The sequence below is a fragment of the Maniola jurtina genome, chromosome 3 (assembly GCF_905333055.1).
Source record: "Maniola jurtina chromosome 3, ilManJurt1.1, whole genome shotgun sequence".
Classification (NCBI taxonomy): domain Eukaryota; kingdom Metazoa; phylum Arthropoda; class Insecta; order Lepidoptera; family Nymphalidae; genus Maniola; species Maniola jurtina.
Window position 1 is genome coordinate 8,551,106 of NC_060031.1, and position 14,592 is coordinate 8,565,697.

General features: G+C 35.3%; 1 protein-coding gene across 9 annotated transcripts in view; it reads right to left on the reverse strand.

The window, feature by feature from the left end:
• Positions 1–14,592, reverse strand: part of LOC123880900 — a 114,959-nt gene that overhangs the window by 99,410 nt on the left and 957 nt on the right. For all 9 annotated transcript variants that reach the window (XM_045929287.1, XM_045929285.1, XM_045929291.1 and 6 more), the window contains exon 2: positions 1,919–1,980. In XM_045929287.1, the coding sequence (XP_045785243.1) occupies positions 1,919–1,975 (57 nt within the window). In that variant the 5' untranslated portion in view covers positions 1,976–1,980. The remainder of the gene's footprint in view (positions 1–1,918; positions 1,981–14,592) is intronic.

A 14,592-nucleotide genomic window follows, 5' to 3' on the forward strand; every position in this document is an offset into this window, starting at 1 on the left:
CTAGTAGAGCCAAGCCCCTAGCTGATCTTAGATTTGTGCTGGCCATGGGACCTACCCAAGGCCAAAGTAATATAGCTCTTAAATGTTCTTGACTATATCACATTTATAACAATAAATAACAAATCACTCTACTTACAAGCTCTGATTCTACAAACCCTATATCTTGGTAAAAAAAGTACGGCTTGGCCGTTTAATGTTCGTAAAACTATTACATGACATAACATATTAAACGTTAAAAGTTATTAAACGGCCAAGCCGTCTTTTTTTACCAAGATGTAGGGTTTGTAGAATCAGAGCTTGTAAATAGAGTGATTTGTTATTTATTGTTATAAATGTGATATAGTCAAGAACATTTAAGAGCTATATTACTTTGGACTTGGGTAGGTCCCATGGCCAGCACAAATCTAAGATCAGCTAGGGGCTTGGCTCTACTAGAGATCTCATAACTTTTTAACAGTGAAAACATTATGAACTTGTTTGTGAGTCTTGGCTAACTTTTTACATGAAATGTTTTTGGTGGGTCTATATATCTCTTTCTATAAGCATATTGTAACTGATCTGCGCTACTTATCAAAGCGATGATCAATCCAATGTGTTTCATAACTGATTCCCAAAAGTAAGATTAGTTGGCAGATCTCTAAAGCACAAATACGCGAATAGCGGAACTTTAATACCGAGCGTATTACAGATATCATCGAGCGGAACAGGGGCTCGAAAGTGTACACGAGAGATCTGCCTATTTATGAACCGACTACCTACTTGGGCCGTACTAAAGTCACTGAAGATATGCCGAATCGACTATTGGCATGTCCAAGGGCTGAAGTGCTTGTAAGAAAACAGTACCATGTAAGTTCGTATACAGGACCAGAATACCAGGCTAATCCAGTTGCAGCGAGGAGTGCGATAGGTATACGTACATCGCAGCGCATCACTCACCTTCAGTTTGTCAGACTCAGTTCAGACTTCAGTTTGACAGTTTGACCTTAATGCAATGCTCGGTATCAAAGTTACTCAGTGGGCGATAGAAAGAGCTATGCTCAGAGTTTCACTAAGTGATAGTATCAGAAATAAAGAGATCCGTAGAAAAACTAGACTCACCCGCATAACTCAACGGGTTGGAACCTATGAAGCAGAAGTGGTAATGAACGGAGCACATAGTTCGAAAAACTGATAGTCGTTGGGGTCCCATGGTATTGGAATAACGATCTCGCTCTAGAAATCACAGCGTTAGCAGAACCTCCACTAGGTGGACAGACGACATCGAACAAGTCGTAAGGAGCCGCTCGATACAGGCGGCGCAAAATCGCGGCGAGTGGAAGTCCCTACAAGACACCTTTGTCCAACAGTTAGATGTCTATCGATTACCGACGATGATGACGTCTATCTCTATTATATATTTCTGAGAAAAAGGCCAATGACATTCCGACATCAAACAGACGGACAGTAAAGTAGTAATGTATGTGTAAGAGTTCCATTTTCTCATTATGAAATACGGAACCCTACTATTTATATTTAATTTATGTGCGTTTACCTACACTTCAAGGGCTAAATAATTTTAAATATATTTCAAACGTGTCGTTACTAGATGGCTTTAACAGTCGCTTCAGTACTGAATGAAGATACATAATAATACTATCCATCTCTCGGCACTGGCAGCAAGTGAACGTGGTTTAGTGGTAAGGCGCTCCGGGCCCGATTCCCAGGGATATGCAGGTTCGAATCCTACCAGTTCCGCAATTTTTGATACGTAATTTTTTAATATATTAAATATTTACTGTAGGAACCCTACTAAATCATAAACCTCGTCCTTCCTTGCTAACCAAGGCATTTTTTTACAACAACAGCAGACAAAACGGCTAGTTATTTTATGACAAGCAAAATGTATTGAACTGAATTTGAAAATAATGTATGTACTTACATGCGTTGCTGTTACTAGGAGCGTCCAAACCACGAGCGGTAGGGTTTCTATGTACATGGTCTCTGAAACAAATAAAATAATTTATTTAGATATAACCTCTTTTAACTGACTTCTACGAACATTCAGAAGACGCAGAAACTAGTTTCATTTCAAATATCATTCGTATATTACAATGGAATCCTAATTAAAATTAATTGATGCGATTTATAGCAATGATAGCCTAGTGGTTATGACGTTGGCCTCTTATTCGGGGGGTCAAGGATTCGATTCTGGGAACGCACCTCTAACTTTTCGCCTTAACATATCACTTTTTTAAAGGTGAAGGAAAACATTGTGAGGCAATCTGCATGCCTGTGAGTATCTCTATAGTGTTCTCAAAGGTGAGTGAAGTCTCCTATCCGCACTTGGCCAGCGTAGTGGACTATGGCCAAACTGTTCTCATTCTGAGAGGTGACCCGTTCTCAGTAGTGAGCCGGTGATGGGCTGATGTAGATGAAAACGTTTTTTTTAATCGAAGTAAATGTTTCTCACGCAAACGAGCACTATTATTTCCGTTAAATTTTACTGAACTACAAAGGCGAAGGTTGAGCGCGAGGTCAGGTAACTGTGAGCGTGAGCTGGTCGGTTATTGGATTGGTCTGTGTGTTTGTGACATAATGTACCTTTTACTTACAAACATTTAACTGTATGGTCCATTTTTAACGGCATACGAGCTAATGTGCGGTCGAAATATAATAATAACATGTTAAGTACATTGTATTCCTTCAGGTATTTAAAGTCAACGCACGCTAATTGCGGTTAGGTACTTGATACGTCACAATTCACAAAGGTAGAGTATTAATAAATTAATAGAGTCGAAGAGTTCCAGCGATTGAAAGTTAGCGCGGGGGCTGTGCGGGTATGCGGGGCATCCCAACACTGATTGCCATCTCGACCTGTCGCGTACTATGGGTAGGTATATTAAAATGAACAGATTGTACTCGCTAACATTTACTATCTCATTATGTCATTCAATGCAACAGTAACATTATTTTCGCGTAAAATATGGAAAAAATCATCTAGAATATTATTTTAAAGTAAAAGCATTCTTCCTTGATACATCGAGAAAAATTTTAAGGGCTAGTTGCATATCAGGCGGCTAAAGTTACTTACTACACGGTTACTATAATTTAAAAAGACTAATCCTGACTGACTGGCTCATCTATCAACGCACGTCTTAAGTCGCTTTGGTAAGAAACTTAAACTTTGACAGAAGGTTCTTTTTATGACGAAATTAGGTGATTAACTTTTTAACTGACAAAATATGGTGCGGGCCGACTTTGCGTAAATAAATGTTTGGGTTACCTACGTAATACGTATATACGTCATATATCGATAGGTACATTAAAAGTAAGTAATTTAAAGTTTTCAATAAACCCCCACTGCAGTTTACACTGCATCTTTTTCAGCCCGCACATTAAAGCGCACAAAATCCGCCATTTTGATTTTTTAAAGAATATATGTACGCAATGACACACGCACCATCAAGACAAATGTAATGATGTATTTATCATTTACGATCATGGTTTATCAAAATCGGTTGAGCCGTTGAGTAGTTACGAGCAGACATAGTAACGCACATACATACATACAGGTCAAACACTAACCCTCCTTTTGGGTTTCGTCGCAGTTGGGTAGTAAGATATTTTAAACACAAGGTTTCATCAATTTTATGTCCCAAATTGTGAGTAAAATATTGAATTTTACGCAATGCTGCTAAGGCCACATAAGATTGATACCTACTCGAAAACCACTTAATAAAATATTGTCTCTAGACAAACATCCTTGACATCTTCAGAATGATTTTGTGATGAACAGTTTTATTTTAATTACTAGTTCATCCGCCCCAGCTTCGCACGGGGAGCCTACCTATAGGTACATAGACAAAATATGGGTATGAATGTGTTATAAGTACCTAATATAATCTACCTGCTTATAAACTACTAACTACTACTAGTACTTTTGAATCATCAAAATAAAATATCTTGTAGATGAATGACACTTAAATTGTTAATTTAAGTGTCATTCATCACTACATATCATATATCATAACAGGGCTCTCTCCGTCACTCGCTTCATACAATCGTAGTTCCAATTTCATTTGAATATTAAGCATTGGTTGCTGCACAGATATTAGTTTCTAGAATATGTCAGCAAAATTTCATGGACTTTGGTTGCTTAATATTCAAATGAAATTGGAACTACGATTGTATGAAACGAGTGACGGAAGGAGCCCTGTTAAGAACACGGAATTTGGAATCGGCTTACAACGTAATTACCACTAGTTCCGTTTATATGAAAGCAAAGCATTTTTAGAGGAGACAGCTACTTACCTACATGTAGCGTACCAAATATGTATTAGTTAGTAATTTTTTTAATGTTTAAAATGAGCTTAATTAATTTTACAGTTTATATCATGGGAACTCTTTGATTTTCGAGGATAAAAATACTGCGGTAGATATTGAGGTCTATGAATTGCAAGCTATCTCTGTAGCAAGTGGGCTAAATGATTCCCGCAAATTCGTCGAAATATTTATTACATCATGGACGGATTTTAAGCAAACATAGGTACAAGTTCGCGTGAACGTATCAAATCGGGCGTAAAGTCCGTGCGTTCGTATGAACTTGCTTGCGCCATTCACTTTCACGTGTTGTGTCGTTCGCAGGCACGCCGCTTGTACGGAAAGTAGGCTGCAAACAATGCCTATACGCCAGTTTCTCTCTTGAGAAATGATTGTTCATTACCGATTGTGTAGCCATCCTATGCATTGCAACCTTTTATCAACTTGCAGCGCTAAGCTCGCTACGCTTTAAGTTCACCGCTCAACTTACTATTAACAAAATAAATATCTTGTTTGTGATTTCAGAATAGCTACCCTTATAGGGTTCCGTACCCAAAGGGTAAAAACGGAGTTCTATTAATGCTACTAGTCTGTCTGTCTGTCTGTCTGTCTGTCCGCGTGTCACAGGTCTTGCTCTAAGACGAAATGAGTCATAAACCTGAAATTTAGGTAGGTATTATGTTAGAATGCTGACCAAAATTGAATGTTAAATTAGAAATTCAATTAAATAATATTCAGGGGGGCTCCAAAAAAATTACTCTAGCATGTGGGGTATCATTGTCTGGAACTCACTGAGCGGGATACGAATTAATTTTTTTTTAATCTTAAAAAGTGAAGAAATGGGGAGCCGTCACAGTTATCAATCTTAGACGATTTTTATGATGGTGTCTATCTCAAAAACTAAACTAGTAGAGATTATAAAATTTCTGTATGTCTGTCTGTGTCTGTGTATGTCTGTTCTGTATTTTATGTACTCGTAGCTTATACTGTATTTAAATAGCAAATACTGAAAACAACAATAATTCATAAAGTAGTTTGCAAGCTATAACCAAAACAAACCAACATTTTTTGGGTTTTAATAAATTATCGAGCCCAAAAAATTTTTTTTTTAAATTGTCTGTCTGTCTGTGCGCGCTTCACACTGAAACCTCTGAACGAATTTAAACGAAACTTAGCATAGAATAGAATAGAATAGAATAGATTTTTATTCAAATAAACTTTTACAAGTGCTTTTGAATCGTCAAATAATTTACCACCATACCATATGTACTTATATCTATATAGCTAATACTTCGGTCAATATATCTATACTTAGGATAGTTTTGCCTTAGTAAAAAGTAGTCCTTTAACCACGATTGATAAAATTAACATAATTATACAATACCTACAATCTACATACATTTTTATTTCTTCTTTATTCGATTCAGGTTCGATTTCAGACAGATTTGACTGTTTTGGGGAATTAAGTAGCGAATTAAGCTTGTTGTTCTTTGTATATCAAGAACTACCGCAAAGTAACGCTCGTTTCTATTCAAAAGCGTAATTTTACTGATATGAGAAGGTTTGGGGAGGTATCCTTAGGAGTCTACCTCACATTAATTACTATTATGTCAAGGTAAATATAAAACGGCCAATGACCACAGGTAGGTAAAGTACCTACCTACTTTTTCGTAACATAAGTAAAATAGGTAAGTGATTAGTGAATACATATATATATTTACTCTGAAGTACAAATCATACTTCATTATGTATGTCAAACTTAGTAAATTAAACAATAATAACATCATTAATGCTATAGAACTTACAAAAAATAAAAACTTTACATTAGGAAATAATTATGTACAAACAAATGTACATATTAAAATAAGAAGATTGTCAAAAATATTCAGTAATAATACATGTCGCAATGTATTAGACATGTCGGATTACAGGTGGTGCCGGATTAGACAGGGGCCGGATTACCGGGGGTCCACTGTACTACATTTCAGTTAAAGCTCTGCAGTCCAGAACAAAATTGATTTAATGTTTTCGATCTAAATCGATTACATTGAATGGTGACTATTAGGTACTTAAGTACATTTACCAACGGTATAGATAGTAACGCTAGCGGGGAAATAAGTACAACTGTACTAAATCATAGCGGAACTATGTTTTACTGAGAGTAGAGCTTTTTATTCGACGATGAATTAGCCCAAGGATTATTTCTAACTTTATGTACTGATTCATAAGCTCTTGACTTTACCATATTGAAATATACGGCGTAAAATTTTTTGTGAAACATTCTGAAAAATAGAATAAAGAAACCCGTATTGAATTGCACAAAGTTTAGAAATTGTTAGCTGCACCAAAAAATAAATCTATCACGAATATATTACAATAAGGAACAAATGAAGATCTACCTACGAATTAATTATATGTTATGTAGGTACATAGTTTAAAGTCTACTTTTACTAAGCTACTACTTATTACATTGCTCGAGAGTTACTTGCACTTATCAGTGGCTCTTCTACTAATAAATATTTGCACCCCGGAAACACTCATCAGATCTTCGCCAAATTAAATGGGATCTGACGATACACCCTTTCCGAAGAAAAAAGAAATGTCGGAATCAGTTCAAAATTTAATTAATCATCGTCAGAAAAATCGTATTTTAGGGATAAAAATATGCTAAGTAACTACTAAGATTTAAAATTATCATGGATTAATACATCTTCCGTGACAGTTATAAATTTATAAATAATGACCGCAGCCCGCGACATATCCGCGTAGATTTAGGATTTTCTAAATCCCGTTGGAACTTTTTATTTTCCGGGATAAAAGTAGCTTATGTCACTTTCCTTGTCTTTAACTGACCATGCAAAAAGCGCGTCGATCTATTGCTTCGTTGTGGCGTGACTAAACAAACACACTTTGCCATTTTAATATTATAATAATGAATAACAGTTTTATTGTAAGTCGAATAAATAGATTTTCTCAATACAATGAATAGGTATTAACTATTTATCAATAACTTTTGTTTCAAATATAATTTTCACTTTCAATAAGATGCCTTTTCACTAAACATATGTATTGTATTGTGATTTTTAACAACTTCAACTTCATTGTTTTGCAAATCGATTTCCGACTCATTGATTATTCCATTGGACAATAGATACGTTTTTATAGGTTCCGAAAATGACCACAACAATCTGTCAAATAAATCTCATTGATGTATTGAACGTAGACAGTCGAGACCCATCGTGCGTGTTCCTATGCCGATAGTATCTGGTTAATAAAGAAGAAAGCCGCTCGTGTGTAACTGAGTTCCGGTGACGGGGACGGCGACGTCGCGCCTTTGTCGCGACAGGAATAATTAAAAAGTCTTTATCTATTAACGCATAAATATTCTCATTAATAAAATAGCGAATTGCTTCAGTGTTAATAATTTCCAACTGATTTAACTTGATGAGTTAGTTATATACGATAACTAGCACTAGCACTTGGCTGCAATCAGATCTCCTGGTAAGTGACAAAGCAGTCTAAGATGAAACGCACTTCCTAGAAGATACTATGTTTACTAGTGGTTCGCCCCGAACTGAGACCTCGCGGTATCCCATAATTCCCATAAGATAATTTTAACTATACATACATTGTAATATGAAAATTTTTCAACTGAGAAAATATCGTATATTCATTCAAACTAGAGAATATTGTGTGTCTATCTATTTGACTGCTAGTTTTCACGGCTCATCCATTTAACCAATTTTGACGTTTGGTACGGAGATAGCTTGCATCCCGGGGAAGGATGTGGGCTAGGTAGGTACTTTTTGTCCCGTAAAGTCAAAAATTCCCATGGGATTTTCAAAAAATCTAAATACACATTTACGAAGTGGTGGGCATTATTTATTTTGTATACAGATAGCATCGCGGACACAGTGATATAGCCTACTTTTTCCGGAAACCCGAAGAGTTCTTAGTAGGCATGTTAAAATTAGCAACAATTTGTTTTCTATCAACTATTCATATTATTTGCAACTTAGCGTTAATTTCCGAGAGACACTCAATATTTTGGTGGAAATGGATCTTTCAAAAAGTCGTTACAAATGTGACAAAGTATGGCAATAGGTAGTTTAATTTGATTTAAAGTATGGGAAAACTGATTTAATTGATGTAATTGTAGAATATTTTGACTGTTATTATGTATCGTGATACCTACATAAAAAGCGAAATGTTTTGAAACAATGAAAAAGTTATTGTAAAAGAGGCTATAAAATTATAAAGGCATATTAGAAAACAATCAAGGGTAATCCTGCGAAGCCATGAACAGCGGTTCATCAATAGAAAAAGAATCATTTATATGAAATTTCTCACAGACATGGGAGATTGATGGCGTACGCGTGAGAGTATGGGACGGGCTTTGTACATTGGAATGGAATGACATAACGGGGCGTTGTCGTCGCTCGACTGCCCACCAACGCAACAGGTGCTCGTTCACTCAATAGTAGAGCCGTTGCCATCTGTATTCTGTGCTAATTCGCCGCTCCCTTGGATAATGATAGTTACCTACGTGTATCAAGTTTTATACCTGGTATAATTTCAACCACAAAAAGCCGTGACATGTGAAAGTGATCGTTATTTGTCAATTTACTGCATATTTCATTGAACCAAGGCGCTTACTTCGTAGTGGATATGTATAAATAATAACAACCAGTCAATTTATTAAATGAACGATGATCACTGAATAGTTGAAGAAGTTACCATTCTTATTCCAAATAAGGGGTTCAAATCAGTCGTTGTAGAGAACACAATAGTAAACCTATTATAATAATCTTGATATCGGTACTTATAAGAATAGTTGACATTCTTTTGACATTACATTATTTCACACATTCAAATTGTTACTAAACGGGCTTCTGATGCTTGGTTTTATTATTAGAAATGCTAAAGATTTTAAAAATATTCACACAAAAAAGCTTCTGTATTAACAGTTTAGTCAGGAGTATCGTGGAATACCTACTCTTCAATGGTTTGAAGGCCTAACTATGCAACACACATCTTGAGATTGAACGTATACAAAAAAGAATCAGCTTTGACATTTGGTTGCTAGTATTGGAAAAACCAGAAGAATTTTTTCATATAAGGAAATGCTATGCAGTCTTTGGAAAAACGTATAGAGCTCTTAGATCTTCTTGTTAAATCGACTGTCCTCTACTGTTAAGCAACTTTTTATCTAAGATTTCTTATCGATTATCCACGTAAACATGACGTAAACCCACCACTTTGTCCCCCGTTGCGCAGAACTGTCGTTGACGCTAATTCGCCTGTGTCAAAATTGTGTGCCCATATAATTATGTACCACAAGTACCATAGCTCTGTCATTGATATTCATTTTGACTTTTGGTAGGTAACTATTATAGATTTCGTTAAAAAAATATTCGTATTTTGAAGGTCTTGAATCTTACTGACTAAATACATTTATTTTTAACCCCCGACCCAAAAAGAGAGGTGTTATAAGTTTGACGTATGTATCTGTGTATCTGTCTGTGGCATCGTAGCTCCTACACTAATGAACCGATTTTAATTTAGTTTTTTTTATTTGAAAGGTGGCTTGATCGAGAGTGTTCTTAATCCAAGAAAATCGGTTCAGCCGTTTGAAAGATATCAGCTCTTTTCTAGTTACTGTAACGTTTCACTTATCGGGGGTGTTATAAATTTTTATTTTACTCTTGTTAGTTATTAATGTTGGTATTCATTCTTTGTTTTAATGTTTTCTTGTTACGAATTTTCGGAAATGTTGTGTTTACTTGTAAGTGGTCAATACATGTAGCAACGATATTCTTCAAAAATAAGTAATATTTTAAATTTATCAGTGTAAGTAACCGGAAACGAACCAACTTAATAAAATAAAATAGTAGAGTCGTAATACTAATTAGAAAATTTGGTGTATGTACAGTTATTATAGAAAGACAAATGTGAGAAATAGGTAGTTACCTAAGTAGGTGTAACAGAAGAGAAATCGTACAAAAATGAATGTTGTTGAAAAACAATAACAAAGATATAATCACTGCACCTACCTACCAGAGGAATAACTTCTCTAACGAACTAAGAATAATTGTGAGCATGTCGAAATGCTTAAGAAAACTTTTTTGATCTACAGTTGATTACAATTAACTTGTTTGTGGGAATGGCATGCAATAAGAACAAAGAGGCCTTGAAGCAAGCATTTGTTTAGCAGTAGGTACCACGCTTCAGTGAAACTACTATTAGGTATATATGCACCTACTTTAGGCCTTAATTGAAATTAAAAAAAAAACTCATTCCTATTATTACACAAAATAAACTCGGATCGCGACTTTCTGGTAAATTGTATGAAACCGAATAAGCTCCGTTTATATTATCACTACCACTCGTTTAGACTTTAAAGAAATGCTTGTTTTATAGACTACCATTAATGTTTAAACGGCCATAGATAGGCAAAGAAGTGTCAGCGTCAATCACACTTCACACTAATATTAAAAAGCCGAAAGTTTGTATGTGTGTGTGTGTGTGTGTATGTTTGTTACTCCTTTACGCAAAAACTACTGGACGGATTGGGCTAAAATTTAGAATGGAGATAGATTATACCCTGGATTAGTACATAGGCTACTTTTTATCCCGGAAAATCAAAGAGTTCCCACGGGAATTTTAAAAAACCTACATCCACGCGAACGAAGTCGCGGGCATCAGCTAGTAAATAATAATTAGGTACATCAATATGATTTTACTTTACTTAAAAGTGTGTATTATTGTACGTTTTAATCTTACTGATTCTTAAAATGCCTACCTATAGATTATTATACCTGCCTGCTTCGCTATTCATTATTTGCAATATTAAAAGTTCAGACATACGACACTCTTGATTTTTACATATCCTACCTATCATTTACAATGGTTAGTATTTTTGGCATCTCTAAAATGTTTCCTGAAAGATGCTCAGTAAGTAGAGCCGCTACATGCGGGCGGCAAAAAAAAATGGCAGCAATATTTGGCGGTTCTAAATAACAATAATTTAGAGAATCTCTACTATCTATACAAAAAATACTCAATGTGACAACAACCTCCGGACTGCGGTATGATCAATGATTCATAAATTTGAAGGCAAACACGCTTTCTATGCTACCTACGTCAGTAAACGTGTAATATCTATTAAAATATATACATTATTTGCGATTCTTAATTTTACCTATTTTTCTTTATTATTGATATTTTGAATTTTAATTTTAAATAAGTAATAGATTATAGAATATTATCATTAATGTCTAGCTATGTGAATAATAGATTAGATAGTAAATAATAGATTATTAAATAATTATTATTAATATTATAAAGATTTAAAACGTGTTATTTTGTAAGTTTGTACGTAGGTATAATCTCCGGTACTAACTACCCGGATCGTATAGGTATTTTCTGATCATAATTACGTTCATGTGTGAATTTTTATTCCGAAATTTCCGGGACTGAAATAGGGCTGGAATACCAGGATCCGGGAACGATTCCTCATAACGTAGACCACCAAGTTAAGTTTTTACTGTAATAAAGACAACATTATGTTTTGATAAAATTAAAATAATATGCCTGTACAAAGTCGCTTTTCTTCATACATTCAATTATCCGGATTTCCAATGCCTTACAACAACAATTAGTCCGGTTAATCGAGTCTCTACTGTATATAGATACCTACCGACGACGGGAATAAAAAAAGTTATTCACGCGAATTAAACCGCATTTGTCAGCTAGTGCTTAGGTATATAAATTGTTACAAGCAAATAGTAGAATTCCGCTATAATTACAAACGGCGTCGGTATTTTATTTTTACAAACGCTCACTAGGTAGATTGCAAAATGCTGAAGGCAAATTATAAAATGCCTCATCTTTTGACAATAATATGTCATAAAACTTAAGAGGGCTCTCTCCGTCACTCGTTTCCACTCGTTTCATACAATCGTAGTTCCAATTTCATTTGAATATCAAGCAACCTAAGTCCATGAAATTTTGCAGACATATTCTAGAAACTAATATCTATGTCTGTGGTTTTCCAGATTTCTGTTAAAATATTCGGTTTCAAAGTTACGCGGTCTTAAAATTTTCATACAAATCTTGGAGCCCCTGTAATTTTAAAACTACATATTTTTAGAAAAATCTAAAACACCACAGACACAGATATTAGTTTCTAGAATATGTCTGCAAAATTTCATGGACTTTGCTTGCTTAATATTCAAATGAAATTGGAACTACGATTGTATGAAACGAGTGGAAACGAGTGACGGAGAGAGTCCTGTTAATGACGATTCAAACCCCGTTTACAAAATGCTGAAGCAACTAAGACGCGAGGAACCGTAGCGGGTGCATGTTTGTCAAATGCCTTGAGAAAGAGCCTGTGGGGACCAGACCTTCATTAGTTCATAAAAGCTGAAAGTTCCTCTCCGCATTGTCTCCCCCAACACAAGAAGGAACGATTACCGACTATGAAGTTTGGATCATGGTGGATTTGGCAGATAACTGGTAACAGAGATGTATAAAATCTTTCGTCAAAGTATAGTCTTTTTTTATATATTTTCTTCTGAGTAATATTAGAAATCACACCGTCCATTGCAAGACACCCCCGTGGCATCCCCCTGCCAGATACCGAAGACAGGCCAGAAGTTGCCACGATACTAAGTTCATAGAGACTTTGTTGAGTTCCATTTGGTTTGGTTGAGTCTCCGCGACGCGCAGCGAGCTGAGCCCCTATAGAAAAGGAACCCGGATGGGTTCGAAACTACTCGGGCTTACATTGACGAAATACGTGAGTATAGTCGTTACATTGAATAGGTACTTATAAAGGTAGAGAATCCCTAATATGAAATAAAAGAAAAAAAATAACTCGTTACTGTAATGGGTTATTATTAATTTTACGCTCTACGAGATGCTTAGATATTCTCCCACGCCCGTAGCGCCCATCCAAGCTTTCATACTTACTAACATTTTCTAATATTTATTTAAACTTTACCTCACGTTAATAGTAATCTGGTTAGATAAAGCTTTTGACTACCAAATTCGCTTCCTTTTTTCGTATATACGCTTTTAACCTAACTTAAGAACCTACCTAGTTACTGAAGTGCAACGCGCGTAGCGTTAGCGCCGAGCAAAAAGTACAGCACAACCGGTAAAAATATAATACAATAATTAAAATATACAACGTAAGTAGGTATATTAAGACGACTAAACAGGTAGACACTCTGTGTAATATTTTATTTGTATGTTTTGCCTACTAATTGACGATATGGGTATATCTACAGGTATCTACCTACCAATTTGATTTATTAAGTCATATTTGCCAAGGGCATGTGGCTAATCGAAAATACTTAGTAACTTCTATTTTTGTTTGCAATACTAACTACCTAGGTAGGTACCTACGTTTAGGTATGCATGCGGGCAGAGCAACTCGTTGAACTGAGTGAATCTTAAAGAACTAGGTACTAATTAGGTAACACCTTGCTGCTAACAGCGGTTTTTTTATCGCAAATTACTGACATTTTAATTTTTTTAATTACTAATAAATACTTTGTAATTATTTTTTTTGTGATATAACTACGAATTCACGGTTTTCGAGTTTTCCCTTTACTTGTGCTATAACACATTGCTACCTGCCAAATTCATGATTCTAGGTCAACGGGAAGTAGGTATCCTATAAATTTCTGTTCCCATGTCGGGTATTGACAGACAGCCAGGCAACGAAATAATTCTATAAGGCCTCATTTTAGAGATAACGAACTCTAAAAAGCACCCGACGCAAGTAACGTATTTTCTGTGCAGTGGAAATGCGAATGGCGCCATCAATACACTCTGCAGTCTGCACGAACCGAATATAACTATGCTTTTCTTTGGCACATCCTACGCCTTCGACGCATACCTAATGATGCCATCCGCATGTTTAGTAGTTTGGAAATATGCCGCGCCGCCTGGGGTCGTCCTAATATGCGATCAGTTTAAAAATACAACACACTTGTTTTAAATGCTGCTTGATTGCCATGATATATAAACGAGTTATATCTATTTAGTATTTATTCATGTATATTATGTGTTGATTATGTATATTTTAGTAGTTTTTATTTCTGGAGGTGAGGCATTTAGCAGTGTCGTGACATCTTTTTATCTACTAAATAAACAAAAGAGTACTAAAAACTATTAATCAACAATAAATGAATTCCTAATCTTAAATAGCTAAATGATCTTACTACTAGGTATCGACTTAGTACAGAGAATCATTAAAATAATTTGATTACATCATGATTC